This window comes from Psammomys obesus, unplaced genomic scaffold, assembly GCF_907164565.1.
Source record: "Psammomys obesus unplaced genomic scaffold, mPsaObe1.curated_primary_1811, whole genome shotgun sequence".
Classification (NCBI taxonomy): domain Eukaryota; kingdom Metazoa; phylum Chordata; class Mammalia; order Rodentia; family Muridae; genus Psammomys; species Psammomys obesus.
The window spans coordinates 5,192,343-5,215,795 of record NW_026588368.1 but is presented as its reverse complement, the minus strand read 5'-3'; the positions used below and the strand labels follow the sequence as shown (position 1 = coordinate 5,215,795).

Here is a 23,453-nt window from a genome sequence, read left to right as displayed (position 1 = left end):
AGGAATCCCACTCAGGTTGCTAGGTTTGCTGAGCAATGCCAGCAGCCCCTGTTTTGCCGACGAGAAACTGGCTGGGTACAGTGATGTAAGGCGGTAGTCCAGGTACTGGCAGATTGAGGGAGGGTGGCCAGGTCCAGGCAAACCTGGATTATACAGCAAGATCTGTAACAGAAAGAATGCGAGTGAGCTTTAGTGCACTAGGCCTGGTGCTGGCACATGATGCAGAGCACATCCTGGTGCTTTGAAGTTGGACACAGGAGGACCAAAAGTTCAGTCTAAGCAACACAGTGACTTTGAAACCAGCCTGGATCACATAAGATCCTTTTGGGTTGTGGGTGGGGAGGCCGGGGACTGTGGCGTCCTTGTTTCCTTAGCGTGCACAAAACACTGAAATGGATCCCAAGAACTACACAAACTGTGTTTGGTGGCACACACACTATGGAAGCAGAAGGATCACAAGTTCAAAGTCATTTTCAGACACATAGGAAGTTTAAGCCCATAAGCTACGTGAGACCTTGTCCCCAAAACAAACAAACAACAAAACAAAAGAAACAAACAATAAAAGAAAAAACCCAGCCAGGATGCAGTGGTGCACGACTTTAATCTCGGCACTGGAGGAGGCAGAGGCAGGTGGAGCTCTGTGAGTTCAAGGCCAGCCTGGTCTACAGAGCTAGTTCCAGGACAGCCAGGGCTACACAAAAAAACCCCATCCCAGACCAAACAAACAAACAAAATATACCATATTTAGGGCTGTAGCTCAGTGGTAAATGTTTGCCTTGGTTGAATTAAAAAAAAAAATACAACATCTAAAAATGTATGATTGTTTACTTACAATCCCAGTGCTTGGGAGATAGAGGCAAGAAGATAGCCCAGACACTAAATGGAGGCTGGGGAGTTGTTTCAGTTTTTAGAAGCACTTGCTATTCTTGGAGACGACCCCAGTTTGGCTTCCAGCACCCACATGTTGGCTCATGACCATCTGTAACTCCATTTCCAAGGTATGTGATGCTCTCTTCTGACCTCCTTGGGCACCAAGCACCCAGTGTTGCAAATACACACATACAGAAATGTACAGCTGGGCATTGGTGGTGCATACCTGTAATCCCAGCACTCTGGGAGGCAGGGCAAGTGGATGACGGAGTTCAAGTCTAGCCTGGTCTAAAAAACAAGTCCAGGACACTGAAGGCTACACAGAGAAACCCTGTCTCAAAAAAAAAAAGTGTGTGTGTGTATGTGTATATATATATATACTCATACTCCTAAAAATAAGATAAAACGCCAGGTAGTGGTGGCACATACTTTCAATTCCAGTTCTTAGGAGGCAGAGGCAGGCAAATCTGTGAATTTGAGGCTAGCCTGATACACAGAGCAAGTTCCAGGACAGCCAGAACTGCACAGAGAAACGCTTTGAAAAGCCAAAAAGGAAAAAAAAAAAAGGAAAAGATAAATTTAAAAGAGAAAAAGATTTTTTTTAATATTTATTTATTTATTACTTATGCAATGTGTGTTAGCATGTACACCTGCACGCCAGAAGAGGAAACCAGATTTCATGTTTAGATGGTTGTGAGCCACCATATGGTTGCTGGGAATTGAACTCAGGACCTTTGGGAAGAGCAATCAGTGCTCTTATCCTCTGAGCCATCTCTCCAGCCCCCGAGAAAAAGATTTTTATTTCTTTAATCACAAGTTGGAGAACCCAGTGTTGGTCTAAATGCTGCATTCTCTTCAGGAGTCAAATGTGGTGCTTGAGGAGGGAACGTCTATCTATATATAGCCTTTCTTTATTTGTTTATTTATTTAACTCTTCCTGGCCCTCATAATCATTTTGTGTATTTGATAGGTGTGAATAAGACAGAATGAACTTTACTCCAACAAACACACCTGTCTGCAGAAAGTAAGATATTTGCTTGTTTGAGTTGTTAACTAATCACTACTTCTATAGGTTTTATTCAGTCAGTATAAGTGTCAGTTCTCTGTTCTTACTCAGAATCTAGCTTAGGGGGGATTTTTTTTAAATTTAATTTATTTGTTTGTTTTGGTTTTGGTTTTTCAAGACAAAGTTTCTCTCTGTAGCCCTGGCTGGCCTCAAACTCAAGAGATCCACCTGCTTCTGCCTCCTGAGTGCTGGGATTAAAGGTGTGCGCCACCATGCCTAGCTTGAATCAAACTTTCAATGCATGTGAGTTCTTTAATTATAAGCAATTGAGGGGGCTGGAGAGATGACCCAGCAGTTAAGACCCAGGTTCAGTTTCAGGCACTCATATGGCAGCTTAGAACTGTCTGTAACCCTAAGATCTGACTGTCTCACACAGACATACATGCAGGCAAATACCCAATGCATAGTAAAAAAATTATAAGCATGTGAAGAGCATAAACCCACTGGATGTAGTGGCTCATTCATGAATCCGAGCACTTGGGAGGCAGAGACAGGTAAATCTCTGTGAAAAAGCCAACCTGGTCTACATAGTTAGGGCTACATGGTAAGACCCTGTGTCAAAACAAAACGCCCATAAAACCCCTTTTATTTAGAAAAAAAAAAAAATTGGTTTTAGGAGTGTTCAGAGGATTTAGTATATGCTTTCTAATTTCACATAGAGTAATGGTTGCCTGCAAACGTGATGCTCCCTCTAGCTCCAGTGATCTCAACAGGTGGAAGAAAATGGCAGACTCAGTGGAGTCAACTCCCATGCCTTCAATCGAGGATCGCCTGGCCGTCCTTTGCCCGTCTCAGGAGCTTCTGGATTATTATCAGAAGAAGATGGCTAGCTGTGAGGCAGAGAATGAAGACCTGTTGAAGAAGTTAGAACTCTACAGAGAAGCTTGTGAGAATCAGGTGAGGTGGGGAGGAGGGAGGAAGGAAAGGAGAGAGAGAGAATCCCACAGTGGTAATAAGAGGATCCCGGAGTCCACTGACCAAGCCTCCCAGAATTGCTGAGCTCTGAGTTTAAGGGTAGACCCTGTCTCAAACAAAGTTGGAGAAGCGATGGAGGAAGACATCAACTTTTGGATCAAACATTCACCTGCGTGTATGCGCACACACACCCCCCACACACACACACACCAGGTGAGGTACATGGCACCTCGGTGCTATTGCATGCAAAAGGAAAGCTTAAGGGCTTTGTCATTAATGTCCCAATCACACTCATCCTGTAGCTTGTCCTTTCTTTTTGGCTCCTCTCTCCCTCCTTCCTATCCTCTTTCCTCTCTTTTAGTGCTAGATACTGAACCTAGGGCTTCATGCCTGCTTGCTCTCCCACGGAGCTCCACCCCCAGCTCATTCTTTTGCTTTTTAGCTCAAATATGTGCGCAACCTAGTGCTGCTACTTGAATCTGTATTGATGAGACTATCAATTAGGAATATTCCTTCACCAACCGACTCCTTCATACCCACTAAGAGGTTTCCTTTGAAACCTAATATGTTTTCAACTACTATTCTTTTTTTCTTTTTCTTTTTTTTTTTTTTTTCAGCATAAACTTGAATGGAATTTACAGCAAAGGGAGGTAGAGATTGCTGAATTGCAGAAAGCCCTAAGTGATATGCAGGTCTGCCTCTTCCAGGAACGGGAACATGTTTTACGACTCTACTCAGAAAATGACCGTCTACGAATCAGGTACTGAAGAGGAGAGAAATGTTAGAATTAAACTGTGCTACACTTAAATCACAAGATTTATCCACGGTTGTTCTTTTTGAACAACTTTGAGACAACAAACTTTGAGATAGAAATTCACCTGTAGGACAGTTTCGGGGGGGGTTAAAAAAAAAAACAATAACAAAGCAAAACAGCCCTGCAGATTGTTTTTTGGCGAGAATCACCAATGAGAAAATTAGAATATGCTAGAGTGATTACAGAGACCAGGCCCGCAGCAAGCTCCAAGGTTAGGACAGTCTTTAAGCGAGCATCCTGACGCTTGTGTCTTGATGTGACCAGTTGTTGGGTGCAGGCTGTCCTCATGAAGAAGTCATGAACTTGGGAGAGAAAGCATTTAGCCAGTCATAATTTCTAAAGAAAAAATTTCTTTAGTATTCTGTTTGTGCATGTGTGTGATGTTTGTGTGAGAGGTGCCGACTCACCAGCCCCCAGGGATTCTGGAAGTAGGGACTGGCCAACCGGAGGTGCGTGCCATGTACGGATGGGTATGTTTGAGCAAGGTGCTCCTGGAAGTGGAAGGAGACTTCACCGATTTAACCTTTTTGTTTATTTGGTTTGTTTGGGGGGGATTGTTGGTTTGTTTTAATACTGGGGTTGAATCTGAGGCCTCAAACATATTAGACAAGTACTCTACCACTGAGCTATACCCTAGATCTATTTTTAAAAATCTGGGACAAGGCCTCGCCAGGCTGTCCAAACTGTCCTTGAACTCTCTCTATAGCCCAGGCAGACCTTCACCTTGGTGCCCCAGCCTCAGAATAGCTAGTCTAGCCCATTTGGACTGTATATAGTACTTGGTAGAAGTAGGTACATTCACATTTTTGGACAACTTCCAGAACTTTTTTATATCCCACACTGAAATGCTGACCATTAAACAATACCTTCCATGTTCTTCTCCCAGGTCCTGGCAACCACCACCCTTTTATTTCTTTTTCAAGACAGGGTTTCTGTGGGTAGCCCTGGATGTCCTGGAACTCACTCTGTAGACCAGGCTGGCCTCAAACTCAGAGATCCACCTGCCTCTTCCTCCCGAGTGCCGTGATTAAAGCATGCACCACCATCGCCTAGCTTGAACGCCTTTTTACCTATTTATTGGCTGTTTATATGTCATTGGAGGATGTAAATTCAAGTTCGTTGCTATTTTTTTCTTTGGCGGTTGTTTTGGTAATTTTGCTTGTATGTTGAAGCAGGGTCTCACTCTATACTTCCGGTCAGCCTGGAGCTGACTTTGTTGTGTAGCTATCTTCTAACTTATGTCCCTCATGCCTCAGCCTCCTGAATGCTAAGACTATAGGTTTGAGCCACCATGCGTGCCCCCCCCCCTTTTAAGGATTTATTTATTTATGCGTGTGTGCCTGCATACCAGAAGAGGGCACCAGATATCGCTATAGATGGTTATGAACCGCCATGTGGTTGCTGGGAATTGAACTCAGGACTTTTGAAAAAACAACCGGTGTTCTTAACCTCCTTATCTCCAGCCCCTGGCCGTGTGTGTGTGTGTGTGTGTGTGTGTGTGTGTGTGTATTACCAGGTGGTGGTGGTACACACTTTTAATCCCAGCAATGGGAGTCAGATGCAGGCAGATTTTTTTTTTTTTTTTTTAAATGTACCTCTACCTCCCAAGTACAGGGATTAAAAGCATGCCCCGCTGTGCTCAGTCTGGGTGTTTTTATTTTATATTTTTGACCCAGGGCCTGGAATTCAATTTTGCTAGCTGTGTTGACCAGGCTGGCTTTGAGCTTCTACTTCTGAGTGCAGGGAGCGAAGGCTGTGCCATTGTGCCTGGCTGACAGCACTCAGTTTTAAGTAGACAAATGCTTTCATTGTGTGTTTGGGAATTTCTTAAGTTATAGATACTAGATCCTCATCAGACACATCATTTTCATGTTTCTCCCAGTCCACAGATTGCCATTTTACTCTAGTAATGTTCTTTCTATTAATGCATAGAAATTTACATTTTGTTGTATAATTCCTTTTTATCACCTCTGTCAAATATAAGACATCACTGACAAACCCAGTGTCAAGGAGCTTTCCTCCATGCTTTCTTTACGTTTAGGTAGTTGGTTGGTTTGTGTGTGTCTGTGTGCAAGTGTGCAAGCACACGTGTGGGTTGTGTGTGTATGAGTGTGCAGGTCAGTGGCTGACATCAGGTGTCTTCCTCATTTAAAAATAGTACTTTTCTATCATATTTAAATTTTTTAAAAATACTAAAATAAATAAATAAATAAATAAATAAATAAATAAATAAATAAATAAATAAATAAATAAATAATTTAGCTAGGGATGATAGTACACACCTTTAATCCCAGCACTTAGGAGGCAGTTCAAGACCAGCCTGGACTACAAAGTGAGTTCCCAGACAGCAGGGCCACACAGTGACCCTGCCTCTAAACAAAACAAAAAAAGAATCAGACCCAGCAAAATATTTATTTTATGTATATGAATGTTCTGCCTGCTCGCCTGCATGTGTGTATGTATAGGTGCAGACACACACACACACCAGCGTGCAGGAACCAGCAAAAGTCAGGAAAGGGCGTTGAATAACCTGATCTAGAGTTACAGGTGGGGGTGAACTGCCGAATGGGTGATGAGGACCAAGCCTGGGCTGTCTGAAAGAATAGTCAGTGCTCTCAACCGCTGAGCCGCCCCTCCAGCTTTCGCTCTTACTTTCCAGACAGCGTCTCTTGCTGAGCCTGAAGCACTCGGGCTTAGCTAGACCAGCTGGAGGACAGCTTTTCTGGCATCCTCCTACCTCTCAGCTCTGGAATGTCAGGTGTCTATCGCCAAACTCGCTTTTTACAAGGGTGCTGGGGATCAGGTGCTTGCACAGCACGTACTTTTCCCATTAAGGCATCTTCCTGGCCTTTTTTTTTTTTTTTTTTTGAGACAGTTTAGCCAAGGCTAATCTAGAATTCTTTATCCTCTTTCCTCAGTTTTCCAAGTGGGATTACAAGTGTGTGCCATCATGTCTGCTTGCCACATGTCTTATGATTTAGAGAGAATGTCCTGGCATGCCCTAAAATCTTTCCTGTGTTCCGTCCATGTGAACTAATCAAGTAAATTTATCATGTACTGTTAAAAAGTAAAAGAATCTCCACCATCTAGGGAATGACTTTTGAAGCCTCCTCTCGTCTGTCTTATGTGCACATGAACTACTTTCTTCTTTGTGGAGGTGGAAACTAAGGCATTTGCCTCATTAGTCCATATGCCTGACACCAAATTAATCTGCTCTAGAAAGACACATCTGACATTGAAACCTACTTTGTAGTTCTCCAGAATCCATTTGCTCTTGTAAGGGTCATCCTGATGAATGAAATAAAGATTTTGTATGTACTTCTTCTGGGATCTTTTCTTTTTTATTTGTCATCTTGACCAATTAGGGAAGGCTAGTTTGAGAAGTTTCCCATGGGCTTACTTCAGAAGACAAAAAACAAAACAGTTTGGAGGTTGTGCCAACTACCAAGTGTGTACCTCCTAATTATACATTAGAACCTGAGGAGATGAGTCTGAAAATGTAGTAGACCCACTGTGAACTAGATCCGGGCCAAAATCCAAAATCCAATTACTGGGATGGTCCCCATGTGCCTTGTGCCATGATGGTGCTTCAAGTTACTAGGTGACAGTGTCTCCAGAGACCCTGTATCCAGGAAGGTTTGAAATGCCCGAGTCTTACATTTTTTCCAGTGTGACTACTAGAAGACACTGCTATAGGTCCTTTAGTGAGGCCCTTGTGGAGACACAGGCTCTTGTCTCCTGGGAGATCAGCCGATTCTTCAGCTGGAAAGCTCAATAGGGTGTTTGTTTGTTTGTTTGTTTGTTTGTTTGTTTTAAGAAGCCCCAACTGGCCTAAAACTTGCAATGTATACCAGGCTGACCTCCAACTTACAGAGAGGTGTCTGCCTCCCAAGTACTGGGATTAAAGGCATGTGCCACCATGCCCAGTGTGATTTTTTTTTTAATTTTGTTTATTATTGTAATGTTATGTGTGTGTGTGAGAGAGAGAGACAAGAGACAGAGATAGAGAACACAGCATGCAAGCAGAAACTGTATAGAGGTCAGAAGGCAACTTTGGGAATCAGTTCTTTCCTCCTATGACAGATTTCAGGGAATGAGCTCAGGTGCCAAGTTTGCACAGTGAGCACATTAACTCACTGAGTTGCCTTGCTGGCCAGAGACTGTGAGGTTTTCTTTATGTCTTGTTTTGGAGGAAGGTGGCAGTCCAGCCCTCAGCGTCTTTTTCTTCTTGATTGCTATAATTGTTTAAGCTGTACCCATTAACCCCTCACCTGTTGTGCTGTTAGGAACAGGGTGTTCCACAGGTCTCCTCTGTGTCGTTAGCGCCAAAAACTCCATTTCTAGAGTGCTTCCTTGGATGGTTCCTGATATCAGGTGTGTTAGGTTGGGGAATAGACTGCACCATGGGATTGTCTTACAAGGTGTCTGTCAGGAGCATGTAAGGAGGAGATGAGGGGAGTCTGGCTGGGCAGGCAGAGAATGTCAACTGTGATTTGGCTACAGCGGGCCCCAGCCAATATCATGATGCTCTGAAGCTGAGTGGCTTTTCAGAGCCATCTGATTTGAAGCAGCCTCATGAGAAGGCAGTGAATGCAGGCTGTCCCTGAGGAATGGCAGACATAACCAGGGAAGCAATTTTTCTTTCTCTTTGAGCAGTTCTGAAGGGAGAGTCAGCTGTGAGTCATATGCTGGATAGTCTTTATCAGTGCTGAAAAGGAAAGCCAACTACTATTCTCTTTTAGAAACAGCCAAAAAATTATTCCCAGGTCCCTTCTTTGAATTCTGGATTGAAACACTTATTGGTTTTTGTTTGTTTGTTTGGTTGGTTTTTTTGTTTGTTTGAGACAGGGTTTCTTTGTGTAGCACTGGCTGTCCTGGAACTTGTTTTGTAGACCAGGCTGTCCTTGAACTCAGAGATCCATCTGCCTTCGCCTCCCAAGTGCTGGGATTAAAAGTGTGCAATACTACCACCTGACAAAATACTTAATGTTTTAATAGCTAGAGCTTTTTCATTTTTAACTTGTAGGTATAGTCATTTTAAAACATTAGAAGCTGGGGCTGGAGAGATGGTTCAGAGGTTAAGAGCACTATCTGCTCTTCCAGAGGTCCTGAGTTCAATTCCCAGCAACCACATGGTGGCTCACAACCATCTATACTGAGATCTGATGCCTTCTTCTGGTATGCAGGTGTACATGCAGGCAGAATACTGTTTACATAATAAATAAATAAATCTTAAAAAAAAAATCAGAAGCTGGGGGGTATAGCTGAGTTGCAGAGTGCGTACATAGCTTGTACAAAGCTCTGGCTTCAGTTCCCAGCACTGCATAAGCTGTGTGGTGATATAGACCTGTTATCTCAAAGGCAAACAGCAGGATCAAGGACCAGAGTTATATCCTTGCCAGTATAACAAGCTCAAGTCCAACCTGCCATATGTGAGACTGTCTCAAAAACAAACAAAACCAGGAAATCTTTTGAGTCCTGTTGTTTTCGTTTTGTAGTCTTGACTGGTTTGGAACTCACTATGTAGACCAGGTTGGTGTTGAACTCAGAGAGATCTTCCTGCTTCTGCCTCTTTTATTCTGACACTAAAGGTGTGTGCTACCACAACTGGGTAGCACACAGAAGGGAAATTAAGTAGGAATGGTTACTTGCTTTGGGTATATAATGTCTACTCTTTATGAGAATTGCAGGGAACTGGAAGACAAGAAAAAGATTCAGAATCTGTTAACTCTTGTGGGAACAGACACCAATGAAGTGACCTATTTTTTTAAGGAGCCTCCCCACAAAGTAAGTAACCTGTGCTGTGGTGTGATGAGTGTGACCTTTACATGACACAGGTGAGGGCCCATCATCAGAGCATCTCTGCCTGCCAGAGATGCTGCATGGAGAGCAGTTAGCCAGTATCCACTGAGGGTTAAAGCTTTTTTTTTTTCCTTCCACTACTAAGAAACCTTCAAGGTGCTGGAGAGATGGCTTAGCAGTTCATGACACATACTGCTTTTCCAGAGGACCTAAGTTTCATTGCAAGCATCCACATAGCAGCTCACAAACATCTGGAACTCCAGTTCCAGGGAATCAGACACCCTCTTAGACATGTACACATAGGCGAAACACACATACACATGAAATAAATAAAAAAACTCCAAAAGAAATCTCTGAATGCTCTCTCAAGGTATAACACATTTTTGATGCAAAATAAGTCCTGACTAGTTAGTACTGCCTGTCATTTGGGAGCTGTCACATTACTGGGAGACCTTGGATTTTAAGTTATGCTTTGTGAATGCTACTAAACTTAGTACGTTTTCTTCTTTAGATGAGAATTTTTCCTATTAAAAAATACAGATGCAAAGATCATTAGAAGGAGCTGGGTGTGGCGACACAAGCCTTTAACCCCAGCACTTAGGAAGCAGAGTGCTGTGAGTTCCAGGCCAGTCTCATGGTCTTTGTACCCCTTGGCTGACCTTGAGCTTGACATGTGTGTAGGTCAGGCTGGCTGCCCTCAGACTCACAGAGATTGGGTGTCTGCTTCCTAAATGCTGGGATGAAAGGTGCGCACCACCGCACTCTGCTCAAAGAGCACTGCTCAAAATCCATTTTGTCAAATAGCCCTGTGACTGTGTCTGTTGTTAATTAGTTTGGGTTGACAGTAGATTTTAACCAAAAAATTGGTACTCTGCCCATGCTGCCTCTCCTATACATGTGTTTCCATGATTGTGTCAGTTTGGGCCAGTTAACAAATGTTGGATCTCCAGAACTAAGGCTAAAAGCTGCGGTTTCACACATACTGAAACGACTTCTGTACCTTTGTTTCTCAGGTCTGCATTCCCCAGAAGACTAGCCAGGCTGTAGATGTGTGTGAACCTTCATCTGCCAAAGCAGGTAACCACTGTGCTAGTCTGCACTGGGGTTGAATTGAAAATCCCAGTGCAAGCAATTAGAAAAATTTCCTTGAGGCTGGAGAGATGGCTCAGTGGTTAAGGGCACTGGCTGCTCTTCCAACGGACCCAGGTTCAATTCCCGGCAACCACATGGCAGCTCACAACTGGGTGATTCCAGTTCCAGAGGCTCGTACACCCTCACATAGACACATGCAGGCAAAACAGCAGTGTAACTGGAATAAAATAGTTAAAAAAGAAAATTTTTCTCACTAGGTAGACATAGTAGCATTCATAATGTTGTTTCTGGCAGTCTGATTCCATCCACTTCTAGAACTGTGCAAGACATGAACTGTTGTTTAATGCAGGGGTTTTTGGTGGTGGTGGTTGTGTGTGCGTGCATGTGTGTGTGTGTGTGTGTGTGCATGCGTGCGTGCACACGCGCATGTGTGTTCATATGGAAGCATGTGTGTATGGGTGCACATTGGTGTGAATGCCAGAGGTCTATGTCAGGTGTCTTTACCTCTGAGACAGAGGCAGGGTCGTTGGTAGATAGCCATCACCTTATGTAAAGACTGTGTAGCCTTGTCTGCTGCTAGTTATTTTCACATGTACAGTTGATGTCAACGATAGCTATGCTATAAAACATTAGAATTTCCTCCAACTATCTAGCTGCACCATCAGCCAGCTCCCCCACCTTCCTCCTCCATTCCCCTCCCAGGCTTTAGTGACCTCATTCAGTTTTTGTTGCTTGCTACCCTTTCTTTTGAAAGTTGTGTAGTATGTCATAACCAAAGTGTTTAAATTGGGCTTCTACTAAGACAATATTCGCAACTCCAGAGGAACATTCTGCCAAAAGATGGTGAGGATTATGCAGGTGAAATGTGGCAGATTCCCTAAAAGGTCTCTGTCTGGGAATGAAGCACTGGAGATCTCTAATGTGCTCCTTTCTTCCTGTCCTGCTCTTCCAGGCAAAGGAAACTGACCTCCTGCCGGGTTACTGCTGAGGCTTATGTAGCAGAAGCAGAAAGAAGGGTTGAGCCGAGTTTTCAATGAACTTTTGTTTTCTATTTTAGATCCTAGAGGAAGGAAAAAAAGAGAAACAATAAAAGAAAAGGAAGACATTTCTGACTGTTACCAGAGGGAAGGACAGACACTCATCCTGCAGGTAATACATTTGTCTGACAGACCAAGGTGGCTTCTCCCCACAAACATCTAGCTGTGTGTAACGTGCCTTCCATATTATCTGTGAGCTATCTCTTTGCACGTGGATTGTATTCCGGCATCATGGGGCCAAGAAAATTCAGATTGTTCTTAATATTTAAATCCTTTTTTTCCTAGTAAAGTAGAGATAGTTTTTTGTTTTTTTTGTTTGTGTTTTGTTTTGAGACAGGGTCCTAGCTGTTCTGGAGCTTATTATGTAGATCAGGCTGTCCTTGAACTCAGAGATCCAACTGCCTCTGGGATTAAAGACGTGCACCACCACACCTGGTTTAGAGAAAAGGTTTTTGTTTGTTTGTTTTTTGTTTTTTTGAGACAGGGTTTTTCTGTGTAGCCCTGGCTGTCCTGGAACTCACCCATGAAGATTAATGTAGGAGAGAAAGCCCTCCATAGTGACACACTTCTGTAATCGCAGTGCTTAGGAGCCTGAGGTAGGAGGAGTGCCATGAATTTGAAGCCTGCTAGACTCTATGTAGGGAAGAGCAACTAGGCCAACTAGGGCTACCTAGCAAAGCCTGGTTTCCCTTTATCCCCGCCTGTCTAGGAGGTATGAGGTCAGAGTAAAGGGTACAGGTGTTATGGATACCTGAAGAGGAAAACTCCTGAGATGTCTGAATAAGTCATATGGAGGCTTTATTCACTGCCTCCAAAATTTTGGAGTTGTTAAAGGCAAAACTGCAATTGTGAGCCAGCTGGTAGCACACGCCTTTACTCCTAGCACTCCAGAGCAGAGGCAGGCAGATCTCTGTGAGTTGGAGGCCAGCCTGGCCTACAGAGTTTGTTCCAGGCCAGCCAGGGCTGCACAGAGAAACCTGTCTAGAAAAAACAACAACCAACCAATCAACCAAACAACTGCGATTGTGATGTACAGTAAAAATCCATGGCACACAGTGCTGTTCTCAGAGACGGAGAGGTAGCAGTGGTCAGGCCGTTCTCATAATCTTTAGGTCATGGACATATTGTAAAGAGACCAGTTTACACTAGGAATTTATGGTGAATTCGTGGTTGATCTGAGTGACCAGAGACCAGTTTTCCCAGGACTGTTTTAGCACTTTATTCTTACAAATATTTGTATAAGCTGGTAGAGTTATAGTTCTGTAGCTCATTACACTGCCTCTGGCAGCCTCATACTGTACAGACCTGGAACTGTACAAGGAATGAAATTTTGTTTCCTTCAAGGGTTTTGTTTTTGTGTGTGCACAAGTGAGTGTGTGTACTCGAGTGTGTATGTGGTGTGTGTGTGTGCTTGAGTGCGAGTGTGAGAGAGATCTGTGTGTGTGAGAGAGAGATCATATGGGTGCATTGTATATGGCTGCATATTTGGAAGGAGGCAGGAAGAGAACAGCTGTGGGTTTCTTAAGAGAGAATAGCCTCTTAGCATTGGCACTTTCAAATCATTATTCTTGTTTGAACATTCTAGAATGCTTCTGGCAACCTTTAGTTCATATGCTAAGCCCTATCCAAAAAACCCATCGTAAAGTAGGAATTCCCATTTGTCTTGCAACAAGATCTCACCATGTAGTGATGGCTGGTCAGGGAACTTGCTATGTAGACCAGGCTGATCTGAAACTCACAGAGACAGATCCTTCCGCTTCTGCCTCCACGTGCTGGGATTAAAGGCCTGTGCCACCACCGTCCAGCTAACTGGGCCCTTTGAAAAGGAAGACAGTCCTCTAAGTCCAAGGGAGACAGTAAGAGTAATGGGGTGGAGAGAGGTAGACTGCAGTTTCTACCTTGTGTGATGGAGACGAGGGGCTGAGTATGAACAAAGTTGGTTCTTGTATAGCCTAACACCATTTATAGAGAGAACTAGGATCAAGCCGTATCCCACCTGGTAAAGTGCATGTCAGGAAGCATGTGAACGTGAGCTCAGATCCCTAACACTCACATCAGAAAGCTGGGCTGGGGACCGGAGCAATGGCTCAGCAATTAAGAACACTGACTGCTCTTAAACAGGACCCAGGTTCAATTCCCAGCACCCACATGGCAGCTGACAACTTCCTGTAACTCTGATGTTCTCTTTTGACCTCCAGGGCAGGAACCAGGCACACACAAGGCAAACATATGTGCAGGCAAAACATTCATGCACACACAGAATTATACACACACACACACACACACACACACACACACACACACACACACACGCACATATATTTAAAATAAAATCTGGGTTGGCAACACATATCTGTAATCCCAGCACTGGGGGAATGGAGACAGGTAGGTCCCTGGAACTCGTTGGCTTTTCGGCTTAGGTGAGCTCTAAGTTCAGTGAGAAACCATGTTTTAAGAAACAAGGAGGTGGCCAGCGTGGTTTCATGCTGGTTGAGCTGAGCCTCGAGCCTGGGTAGACCTCCGACCCAAGAAAGACTGTTGGTTGCAGTTTCAGGGAATCACTCTGAAGAGGGGTGTGCCAGGGCCTGGGGCGGGGTTGACAGAACTGAAACACCACACTGGGGAAGGCCACGCTGTCTCTGGCTGGAAATCTGTCTTTGGAGGTGTAAGCACTGTAGATACTTGATTTCCATAAACCTGTAAAAGCAATATTTAGAGGCTGACTTATTTCATTAAAAAATGCAAACAACTCAAAAATAAAATAAAAATAAAAAGGAAGTGGAAAGTGATTGAAGGAGACACTTCACTTTCACTCACATGTAAACACACAAGTGTGAACAGAGCACCGGCATAGACAACATACATACACAAATAGAATCAGAACTGAGATTTTGCTGTCTGTTTTGCTGGTATTTGGGGTTTTGTCTTTTTTTGGTTTGGTTTGTTTGCTTGTTTGTTTCTGTTTTACTTTGTGTCTAGGAAGGGCTAGCCTTCAGAAATACAAAGTAATAGAAGCAGAAGTGGATGCCCCCCTCCTCTTGGCCCATGCAGGTGGAAGCTCTTCAGGCACAGCTGGAAGAGCAGACACGGCTTTCTAGAGAGCAAGTTGAAGGGCTCATGGAGGACAGACAGATTCAAATCGAGGAGATACAAGTTCAGCACCAGAGAAATCAAGAGAAAATCAAGGAGCTAACCAAAAGGTGGGGGACTTAAGAAATACAGTCCTAACAGGCATCCAATTTTTCCGAATGGCTTAAGAAATGGCTCAGCCGTTAAGGAGCATTGTCCTTGAAAAGGGCCTGGGTTCAATTCCCAGCATGCACATCAGGTGGCTCACAACATCTGTAACTCCAGTCCCAGGGGATCTAGCACCTGTGGCCTCCAGAGAACTTCAGAAAGTACATTGTGCAGATAAACTCACACAGGTGCACATTAAAGAGAAAAAAAAAAAAAGTCTTAGCTGGGCCTGGTAGTGCATGCCTGTGATCCCAGCACTCAGGGAGGCAGGCAGATCTCTGTGAGTTCAAGGCCAGCCTGGTCTACAAAGCAAGTTTAGGACAGCTAAGTCCACACAGGAAACCCTGTCTTGAAAACCGAAAAAATAAACAAAACAAACAAACAAAAAAAAGCCTTAACGTTAATAGTTCTTTGGCTGGGTATGTAGCTCAGTGGTGATGGCCTGGCCTAGCATGTGTGGAGCCCAGGTGTTATTTTCCAATATCAGGAAAGAAGAAGATCAATGGTTATGGGGATGGAGAGATGGCTCAGCAGTTAAGAGCACTCACTGCTCTTGAGGAGGACCCCAGTTCAATTCCTGGCACCTACACCCTCAGCTCCTCTCATGCTTTAGTTGAGTTTGCGCTTCAGTCAGACTAATAATGTAAGGAACAATTGTTTTTAGAATTAAAAACATGATTAAACACAGTAACCCTGTTTTCTGTCCTACCCTGCATGTACGGTAACCTCAACCTATGTATTTTGCCTACTTGATGATCCTCATTAAGGTGCATCTATATCTTTTCCCTATTAAACACGCTTAATTTGTTTGTATTTTATTTTTACTTTTTAGACAGGATCCCACTGTGTAGCTCTGGCTGACCTGGAACTCTCTGTTTAATGGAGGTTGGCCTTGCAAACACAGAAATTCTCCTGCCTCTTCCTTCCTAAGTACTTTAATTAAAGGCATCCATCACTATGCTGGCCTGCTGTTTAATAAGTAGGTGTGTATAAGTGTATGTTGGATGGAGGCCAAAGGTCAGCCTTGGGTGCTGTTTCTTGTTTTTTGTTGTTGTTGTTTTTGAGACTTTATCTCTCATTGGCACGAAACACGGTGATTAGGCTCCACTACTGGCCAGCAAGCTGCAGGGATTTGCCCGTCTTCATCTCCCATGCATTGGAGTTACACACGTGCATACCACACCTGGCTTTTTAATGTGGGTTCTGGGGAGAAACTCAGTGCTTACGCAGCAAGCACTTTGCCGTCTAAGCCTTTCATTTATTTCTTTAGTCAGTCAGTTATTAGTTATTATTTTATGTGTGTGCGTGTTTGTCCATATACCACCTTGCATGCCTGGTGCCTGAGGAAGCCAAAGAAGACATCAGATTTCTTGAACCTGGAGTTACAGATGTTTGTGAGCTTCCATGTGGGTGTTGGGAATTGAACCTGGGTACTCTAGAAGAGCAGCAAATGCCTTTAACCATTAAGCCATCTCTCCAACCACAAATATATTTGTTTTGAGACAAGGTCTTTAGCCAGACTAGTCTGGAAAGCCCTATGTAAACAAGGATTACTTTGAACAATTTACACTCTGGCTCCGCCTTCCAAGTACAGGAACACCCTAGGATTGAACCTTATAGAGGACCGTGTATATGCTGGGCAAACACTGTACCAACTGAGTTCATTCCCAACCCTTATTTCATTCCTTTCTTCATTTTTGGTGTTTGTTTTTTTATTTTGAAACAGGGTCTCACTATTTAGTTCAAGAATGGCCTTGAACTCTGCCCCCGCCTCCCAAGTGCTGGGATTAGAGATGCCTATAACAGGCCTGGCTATTTATTTGTTTTGTAGGGAGTATTTAGTATTAAACAAGGGGCTTCACCCATGCAAGGCGAGCACTATACCCCAAAGCTATACGCCCAGCTCATAATATGTGACTTAAAAGTACTTATTTTAGTTTTTAACTATATGTATATCTGAGTGTGTGCGTTTGTGAGTGAGCTGCCCATAGAGTCCACAAGAGGTCAGAGCAGCATGTACATTCAGCCACTGAGCCATCTCTCCAGCCCAAATTGTTTATATTTTATATTAGTTTTCCTGTATGTATATATGCAAATCAGAACCCTCATTGGCACTCAGGAAAGTTTCTGTAAAGACGAATCTGAACCAGGGAATGTGATAGGTACAACACACTCCACCTGATAAAACATGTAAAACTGTCAGCACTCAGACTGTGTCTTTTTAAAATTACTGGTATTGCAGGGTTCATATTGTACAATTTTTAAAGAACCTGTAATTCTCTTTTGGAATATCTCTGAGCTATGCAGTGCAAACATCTTCATGCTCATATTGTTCTTTCTTTGACAGCCTCCATCATACCCAAGAACTGCTCTATGAGAGCACCAAAGACTTTCTACAACTGAAATTTGAAAACCAAAATAAAGAGAAGCTCTGGATGCTTGAGAAAGATCACTTGATGTCAAAGATGAATCAATATAGATTGCAGTGTAAGAAGAAAGAAGATAAATTTGGAAAAGTTATTCCTGTTTTTCATGAGGGCCATCATATTCAAAATGAATATATTAAGGTAATGTCACCATTTTCCTGGAAGAGTGGAAAAACTCAGGATTCTGTGGGGTTGAGTTGAGGCTCAGTTAGTAGAATGCTTGCATAGCATACAAAGGTCCTGGGTTTGATTCCCAGCACTGCATAAAACCAAGTGTGATGGCTCATGCCTGTACTTAGCATTTAGGATTAGAGACAGGAGGATCACAAGTTCAAGGTCATCCTTGGCCACATAGTGAGTTGCAGGCCAGCCCAAGCTACATGAGACACTGTCAGAGACTTGGAGAATTTCAGAGAGCCTATAATTGTTATATAAGATCCATTCATTACATGAAGCTAAGTAGCAATAATGTCATGAAATAGATATGGAAGAGTAACTAACTAGTCATGACAGGAGTTGAGGATTTGAAATAAGCTAGAATTTAAGACCAAACTGGAGTAAGATGCTGTCTCAAGGACTGGAGAGATGGCTCAGAGGTTAAGAACACTGGCTGCTCTTCCAGAGGTCCTGACTTCAATTCCCAGCAACCACATGGTGGTTCACAAACATCTATAATGAGATTGGATGTCGTCTTCTGTGTGTACAGGTGTACAATCAGGCAGAACAATCTTTAAAAAAAAAAAAAAGATATCTCAAGAAGAAAACCAAAATATCACACTTCATTCATTCATTCAATTCCTAATTCAACATACGTACCAGCCTCTGGGTACTGCACTGTTTAAGTCAGACAGATTCTTTTTCTGCTGTGTTTGTATTTTAGTGAACAAGGAGAATCATAGTTAATTTTATATTAATAAGAGAGTTAGGTAACATTGTATTACTTGTTGGAACTTCACTTCAGGAGGGGACCTAGGGATATAGCCTCTTAGGGAAGGGTGTTGCCGGCAGAGGAGAAAGACATATTCTCTGGAATATGTTTGAGGGAAAGAAAGGATGCTATCTATCATGGCTGTAAAATAAAGAAAAAGGAAGCGAGGACTGGCATTGCAGAGATCTAGTGTATGTGGGCCCTAGTTTAATTCTTAATGTCACAAGAGAGAAAAAGAACAAAACAAAGAACAACGGACAGACATGCAAGTCCTGAAGGGCTGGCAGATGGCCCTGCAGGTCACTAAGGAGGCATAGCTCTAAGGGTTATATCTTGGAAAGGTTGTGTGAGGAAGTAATATAATCTGATGGAGGAAAGGTTATCTGTTATCTCTTTTTCTTTTTGCCTCTTAAGGGTTTCAGATAGCCCAGGCTGGCTTCCAACTCACTGTGTAGCTGGTGATGGCCTTGAACTTCTGATCCTTTCGCCTCTGCCTCCTTCATGCTGGGATCATGAGTGCTGGGATCCTGGGTATGTGCCACAGCAGCTTATTATTTTGAAGTGGGGGGGGGTTCCATGTTGTTTGCTAGCAGGGCTTGAACTCCTGGGCTCCAGTAACCCCCATCCACCTCCAGAGTAGCTGATACAGACGTGCGCTTGTGTATGTGGCTCTTGTTTTTTCTTTTCTTTTTTTCATTTTAAAAATTACATTTATTTGTGTGCGGGGCGTGTGTGAACATACCATGAACACAAATTTGAACACAAAGGTAGGGGGATCAGAGTCAGTTTTTTCCTTCCATCGTGTGGGTGCTTTGTGTTAAGTGCCTTAGTTGTTGAGCCATCTTGCTGGCCCTAGTTTAAGGTTTTGCAGGATCCTTTTGTTTATTTGTTTGTTTTTGTTTTTGCTCCTCTTTGGAACATTTGTAATATATGTTGTTGATGTTTTTTTTTCTTCTTAAAAGAGCTAAAACACATAATGTCTTACTTGAAACAAGTTCTGAGCTCCATTTTTGTGGTTCTCAGCCAAAAATACTTTTTATTTTTTTGAGACAGGGTCTCATTGCCCCAGGTTGGCCTTTAATTGTCTGTGTAGCTGAGGATGACCTTGAACTACTGGTCCTGCTGCCTCTACTTCCTGAGTGGAGTGCTAGGGTTACAGGGCATGAGTGCACATCTGGTGTGCTGCCAGTTTGATGTCAACTCACATAAGCCAGAGTTAGGAGAGGAGAGGAGGGGAGCAGAAGGAGCCTCAGTTGAGAAAGTGCCTCCGTAAAACTGGGATGTAGGCAAGCCTGTGAGATATTTTCTTAATTAGTGATTGGTATAGAAGGGACTATTCCATTGTTCTATAAGAAAGCAGACCGAGCAAGCCAGGGAGAACAAGCCAGAAAGCAGCACCCCTCCATGGCCTCTGCATCAGCTCCTGCCTCCAGGTTCCTGCCCTGCTTGAGCTCCTGTCCTGACTTCCCTCAGTGACAGATTGTAATGTGGAGGTGTAAGCCAAATAAATCCTCTCCTCCCCAAGTTGCTTTGGTCATGGTGTTTCCCTAACTAAGGCACCTGGTTCATTTTATCTTAAAAGAATATCTACTTATGTATACTTGAGAGAGGCTAGAGAGGAAAGTATAGATGTGGTAGGGCCTCTAAGTGTCTCCGCAGGGCTGTTTCTGCAGATGAGTTCTGAAAATCTTTTCCTCCCTTCTTTACCACAGTGCTATTTTGAGTTAACTAGTTTTAGGGCCGAACATTAAAGCTTTTCATTCCCTTGACCTACAGTCTCTAAAGGATAAGCTAATACAAGAGAAAAAGCTGTCCAGCATGTACCAGGAGCAGTGCATTGCCCTAGAAGAAGAACTCGCTCGAATTCGAGAGGAAGAGGGAGTGAGGAGAGAGATCTTCAAGGTACATAGTGTTCACACTGTGAGGAGTGGGACATGCAGCCGACTCGGGGAGTCACCCCTCTTCACAAACTCTTCATCGGCCATTTGTAGGATCGCTCCAACAAGATGGGGAAGCGCTTACAGGTAATGACAAAACGCTATGAGGCCTTGGAGAATCGGCGGGTCCTAGAAGTAGAAGGCTTCAAGACAGACATTAAGGCTCTCCGACAGAAGCTGAAGGACCTGGAGCAAATGCTCTATAAGGTACTTTTGCCCCTGAGTTAGGAAAGAGGAAGGGGGTGGGAGTGTGGGAAAGGTGGTCAGGGAACCCGCCTAAGAAAGATGGCCAAGGATGTGAGGAGATCTGCCTCGAGTGTGTGAGGGCAACAAGGACTGGCGTGGTCCCCAGCATGCCAAAACCCGCTGCCTGTGCTTTGTCCTTACGTGGATACCAACAGCTAAGAATCCTTGAATCCTCTCTGAACAGTAGTTCAACAGGAACACCCCGTGGGGAAAACAAAAGCAGACAAACTTACAAACTGCCATTCCTCCCAGTTCAACTAGAGGAAAAGAATTTGGTGTGTTTGGGGAGAGGGGGCCTGAGCAGATGGCTCAGGGAGTAAAGTTGCTGGCTATGCAAGCATTCAGGTCCCAGGCACCTACATGAAAGCCAAGCACAGACCTAACCCAGTGCTGAAAGATGAAGGCAGGAGGACCCAGGAATGTGCTGTCCAGCCAGTAAAGCCAAAGTGCTGGCTTCTAGGTTCACTGAGATGCCATCTCTCTGGCACACTTTACCCCAGCACTCAGGAGGCAAAGGCAGGAGGATCTCTGTGAATTAGAGACCAGGCACAGCAAGTTTCAGGGCAGCCAGGGCTGTGTAATGAGACCCTATCTCAGAAGCAAAACAAAAAAGGTAGAGAGCAATAGGGGACAAACTGATGTCAGTCTCTGAGTGTCAGTGACACTCAGATGTGTATGGATGAGTACACATACACACTCTCTGAAAAGAATTGTTTGGGTTTGTTTTGTTTCTGTCTCTGAAAAGAATTGTTTGGGTTTGTTTTGTTTCTGTCTCTCTCTGTTTTTTTTTTTTTTTTGTGTGTGTGTGTTTGTTTGTTTGAGGCAGGGTTCCTGTGTGTTTTTTTTTAATGATTTTATTCATTTTTATTTTATGTACTTTGGTGTTTTGTTTGCATATATGTCTTCGTGGGGGCGTGGGATCCCCTGGAACTGGAGTTACAGACAGCTGTAAGACCGTGTGGGTGCTGGGAATTGAACCCATGGCCTCTAGAAGAGTAGTCCTAAACCACTGAACCATCTCTCCAGCCCCAAGATTTGTCTGCTTCTAAAGTGGGGAAAATAACTGAGTGATGAGGTCCCTTCCCAAACACCCTTTTAGTACCTAGGTTGCCTCGAGAGCTTTGGTAGAGATTTAACAATCACCATGAGTCCTGAAGACTCATGTGTTCTGAACAAAGGTAACAACAGAAAAAAAAAAAAAAAAAAGGTTTCTATCATTTTTGGCAAATTTACCAATAATGCTACTTACTGGTCTTAGCTTTTTTTTTTTTTAATTAACATTTATTTATTCTGTGTGCGGTTATGTGTACCATGATGTATGTGTGGAGGTCAGAGGACAGCTGTGGTGGTCAGTGTGCTCCTTTCCATTCACTCCTTCCACTGTGCGGCTCCTGGGGCTCCAACTCAGATCCTGGGCTCAGTGGCAGGTGCCTTTACTAGTCACTGAGTGACCTCACCAGTGCTGTATTGGTCTCTTTGCCCATTGTCAGTTTTTTCTTCACCTCTATCCCAGCATGTCTCTATGCTTTTGTTTTGTTTTGTTTTTGAGATGGTTTCCTGTCCTCCAGGCTGTCCTCCAACTGCATAGGTAGCCAAAGATGCCTGGAACTCTTGCTCTTTTTGTCTTCTTCTCCCAAATACTTTGACTAATTAAACATTTTCCTTTTTAAAACGAGCCATTGAAGAATTCTAGCATCACATTAAATCATAGGTAAAACAGGAGTCAGCCAGCAGAGCCTGTTCTTTGTTCTTGATTTCTGTCTTAGCTTATGCCATAATTCTTTTTCTCTCCTTTCTTGACTCTCCAGGTGACAATGAGTGCCCGTGGAAACCAGGACCTTGCCATTCTGTGTGAACTCCGTGATAGCAACAGAAGAACTCACAAGATACAAGGAGAACTGAAGCACCTCAAGACTAAACTGTTTGGTCTGGAGAGTGAGCTTAGGCTGTGTTAATGTCTCTCTTCAGGGGCGATTGGCTTCCTGAAACCTGTGGCAAGGTCACCTGTCCCCAGAAAGTGGACATGGAGTTGTCCAGGGTAGCAGTATCAGTTTTAATAAAGATAGTGTTAAGTGCCTGATGGCTCACACCTATAATCCCAGCACTCGGGAAGCTGACACAGGAGGATTGCCACACAATGATAGAGGAAAGTGAATCTCTGTGATTTATGGCCAGCCTGGTCTACAATAGTGAATTCTAGGCCATCCAAGGCCACTTAATGAGACCCTGCCTCCAAAAAACAAAAATAAAGCAGCAAAAGCAGAAAGGAAAGAGGAAAAGCAAGTGACAAGTCGGGGGCTGAAAATCTGCCCCTGTACTAACTTTGCTGTCTCACTGTCCTGTTAACCATGTTGGAGCATCTGAGTTACTTGGAGACTTTCCTACTTTCCTTTTCTGTACTGATGGACTTTTCTGTCCTTAAAGAGACAGTAATGGCATGGAGCTTGAAGTGCTTGTCCAGCATACGAAAAATCCTGGGTTCTCTTCCTACCACCACCTAAAGCCAGTGTTGGTGGCTCATCTATGAGCAGCACTGTACAGAGGTATAGGTCGGAGAATCCTAAGCTCAAATTCACCCTCAGCTATGTGGTGAATTCCAGGCTAGCCTGAGCTACATGAGACCATGTCTAAAAATGGAAACAAACCAACAAAAAAAGGAGGTGTTTTGCTGAGCTTGGCTGAGTGTCCGTAGAAGAGTGTGTTTCCTGAAGGACCAAAATCATTCACTGAAGCGCGCAGTCCTTGGCAGGGAGGGAAAGAAGCAGCAAATTACATACACCTTGGCAGATTCTCAGTTGTGTAGCTGTGCTCCAGGTGACTGGCCACCCTCACTCCTAAGTAAAAGGGGTAGAGTAGGCAAAACTAAAATGATACTTACGTGAAAAAAGTTAGATTTTTATCAGTGCTTTTTTTTAAAAAAAAAAAAATTCAAATTAAGTATTTTGAATAAAATATGTATTTTAAAATATTTCAGTGTTCTACAATGTCTCGTGCCTTGTATAAGCATTTATCTCAGTTTACTTTCTTTTTAAAAATGTTTTTTACAGTCTGGCGTGGTGGTGCATGCCTTTAATGCCAGCACT

General features: G+C 43.5%; 1 protein-coding gene across 2 annotated transcripts; it reads left to right on the top strand.

The window, feature by feature from the left end:
• Window positions 1–937: 937 nt before the first annotated feature.
• Window positions 938–23,263, top strand: Ccdc77 (coiled-coil domain containing 77). Of its 2 annotated transcripts, none has more exons than XM_055604216.1 (11): window positions 938–998; window positions 2,596–2,833; window positions 3,469–3,611; window positions 9,356–9,452; window positions 10,481–10,544; window positions 11,617–11,708; window positions 14,648–14,796; window positions 17,181–17,400; window positions 19,964–20,089; window positions 20,179–20,331; window positions 22,179–23,263. In XM_055604216.1, exons 2-11 carry the CDS (start codon window positions 2,600–2,602, stop codon window positions 22,323–22,325), a joined length of 1,425 nt encoding a protein of 474 aa, XP_055460191.1. In that variant the 5' UTR covers window positions 938–998; window positions 2,596–2,599; the 3' UTR covers window positions 22,326–23,263. The 2 variants fall into 2 exon arrangements, with proteins under 2 accessions (XP_055460191.1, XP_055460193.1); XM_055604218.1 differs by lacking the exon at window positions 938–998 and adding an exon at window positions 1,882–1,894 and having other exon boundaries at window positions 2,632–2,833.
• The last annotated feature ends 190 nt before the right edge of the window (window positions 23,264–23,453 follow it).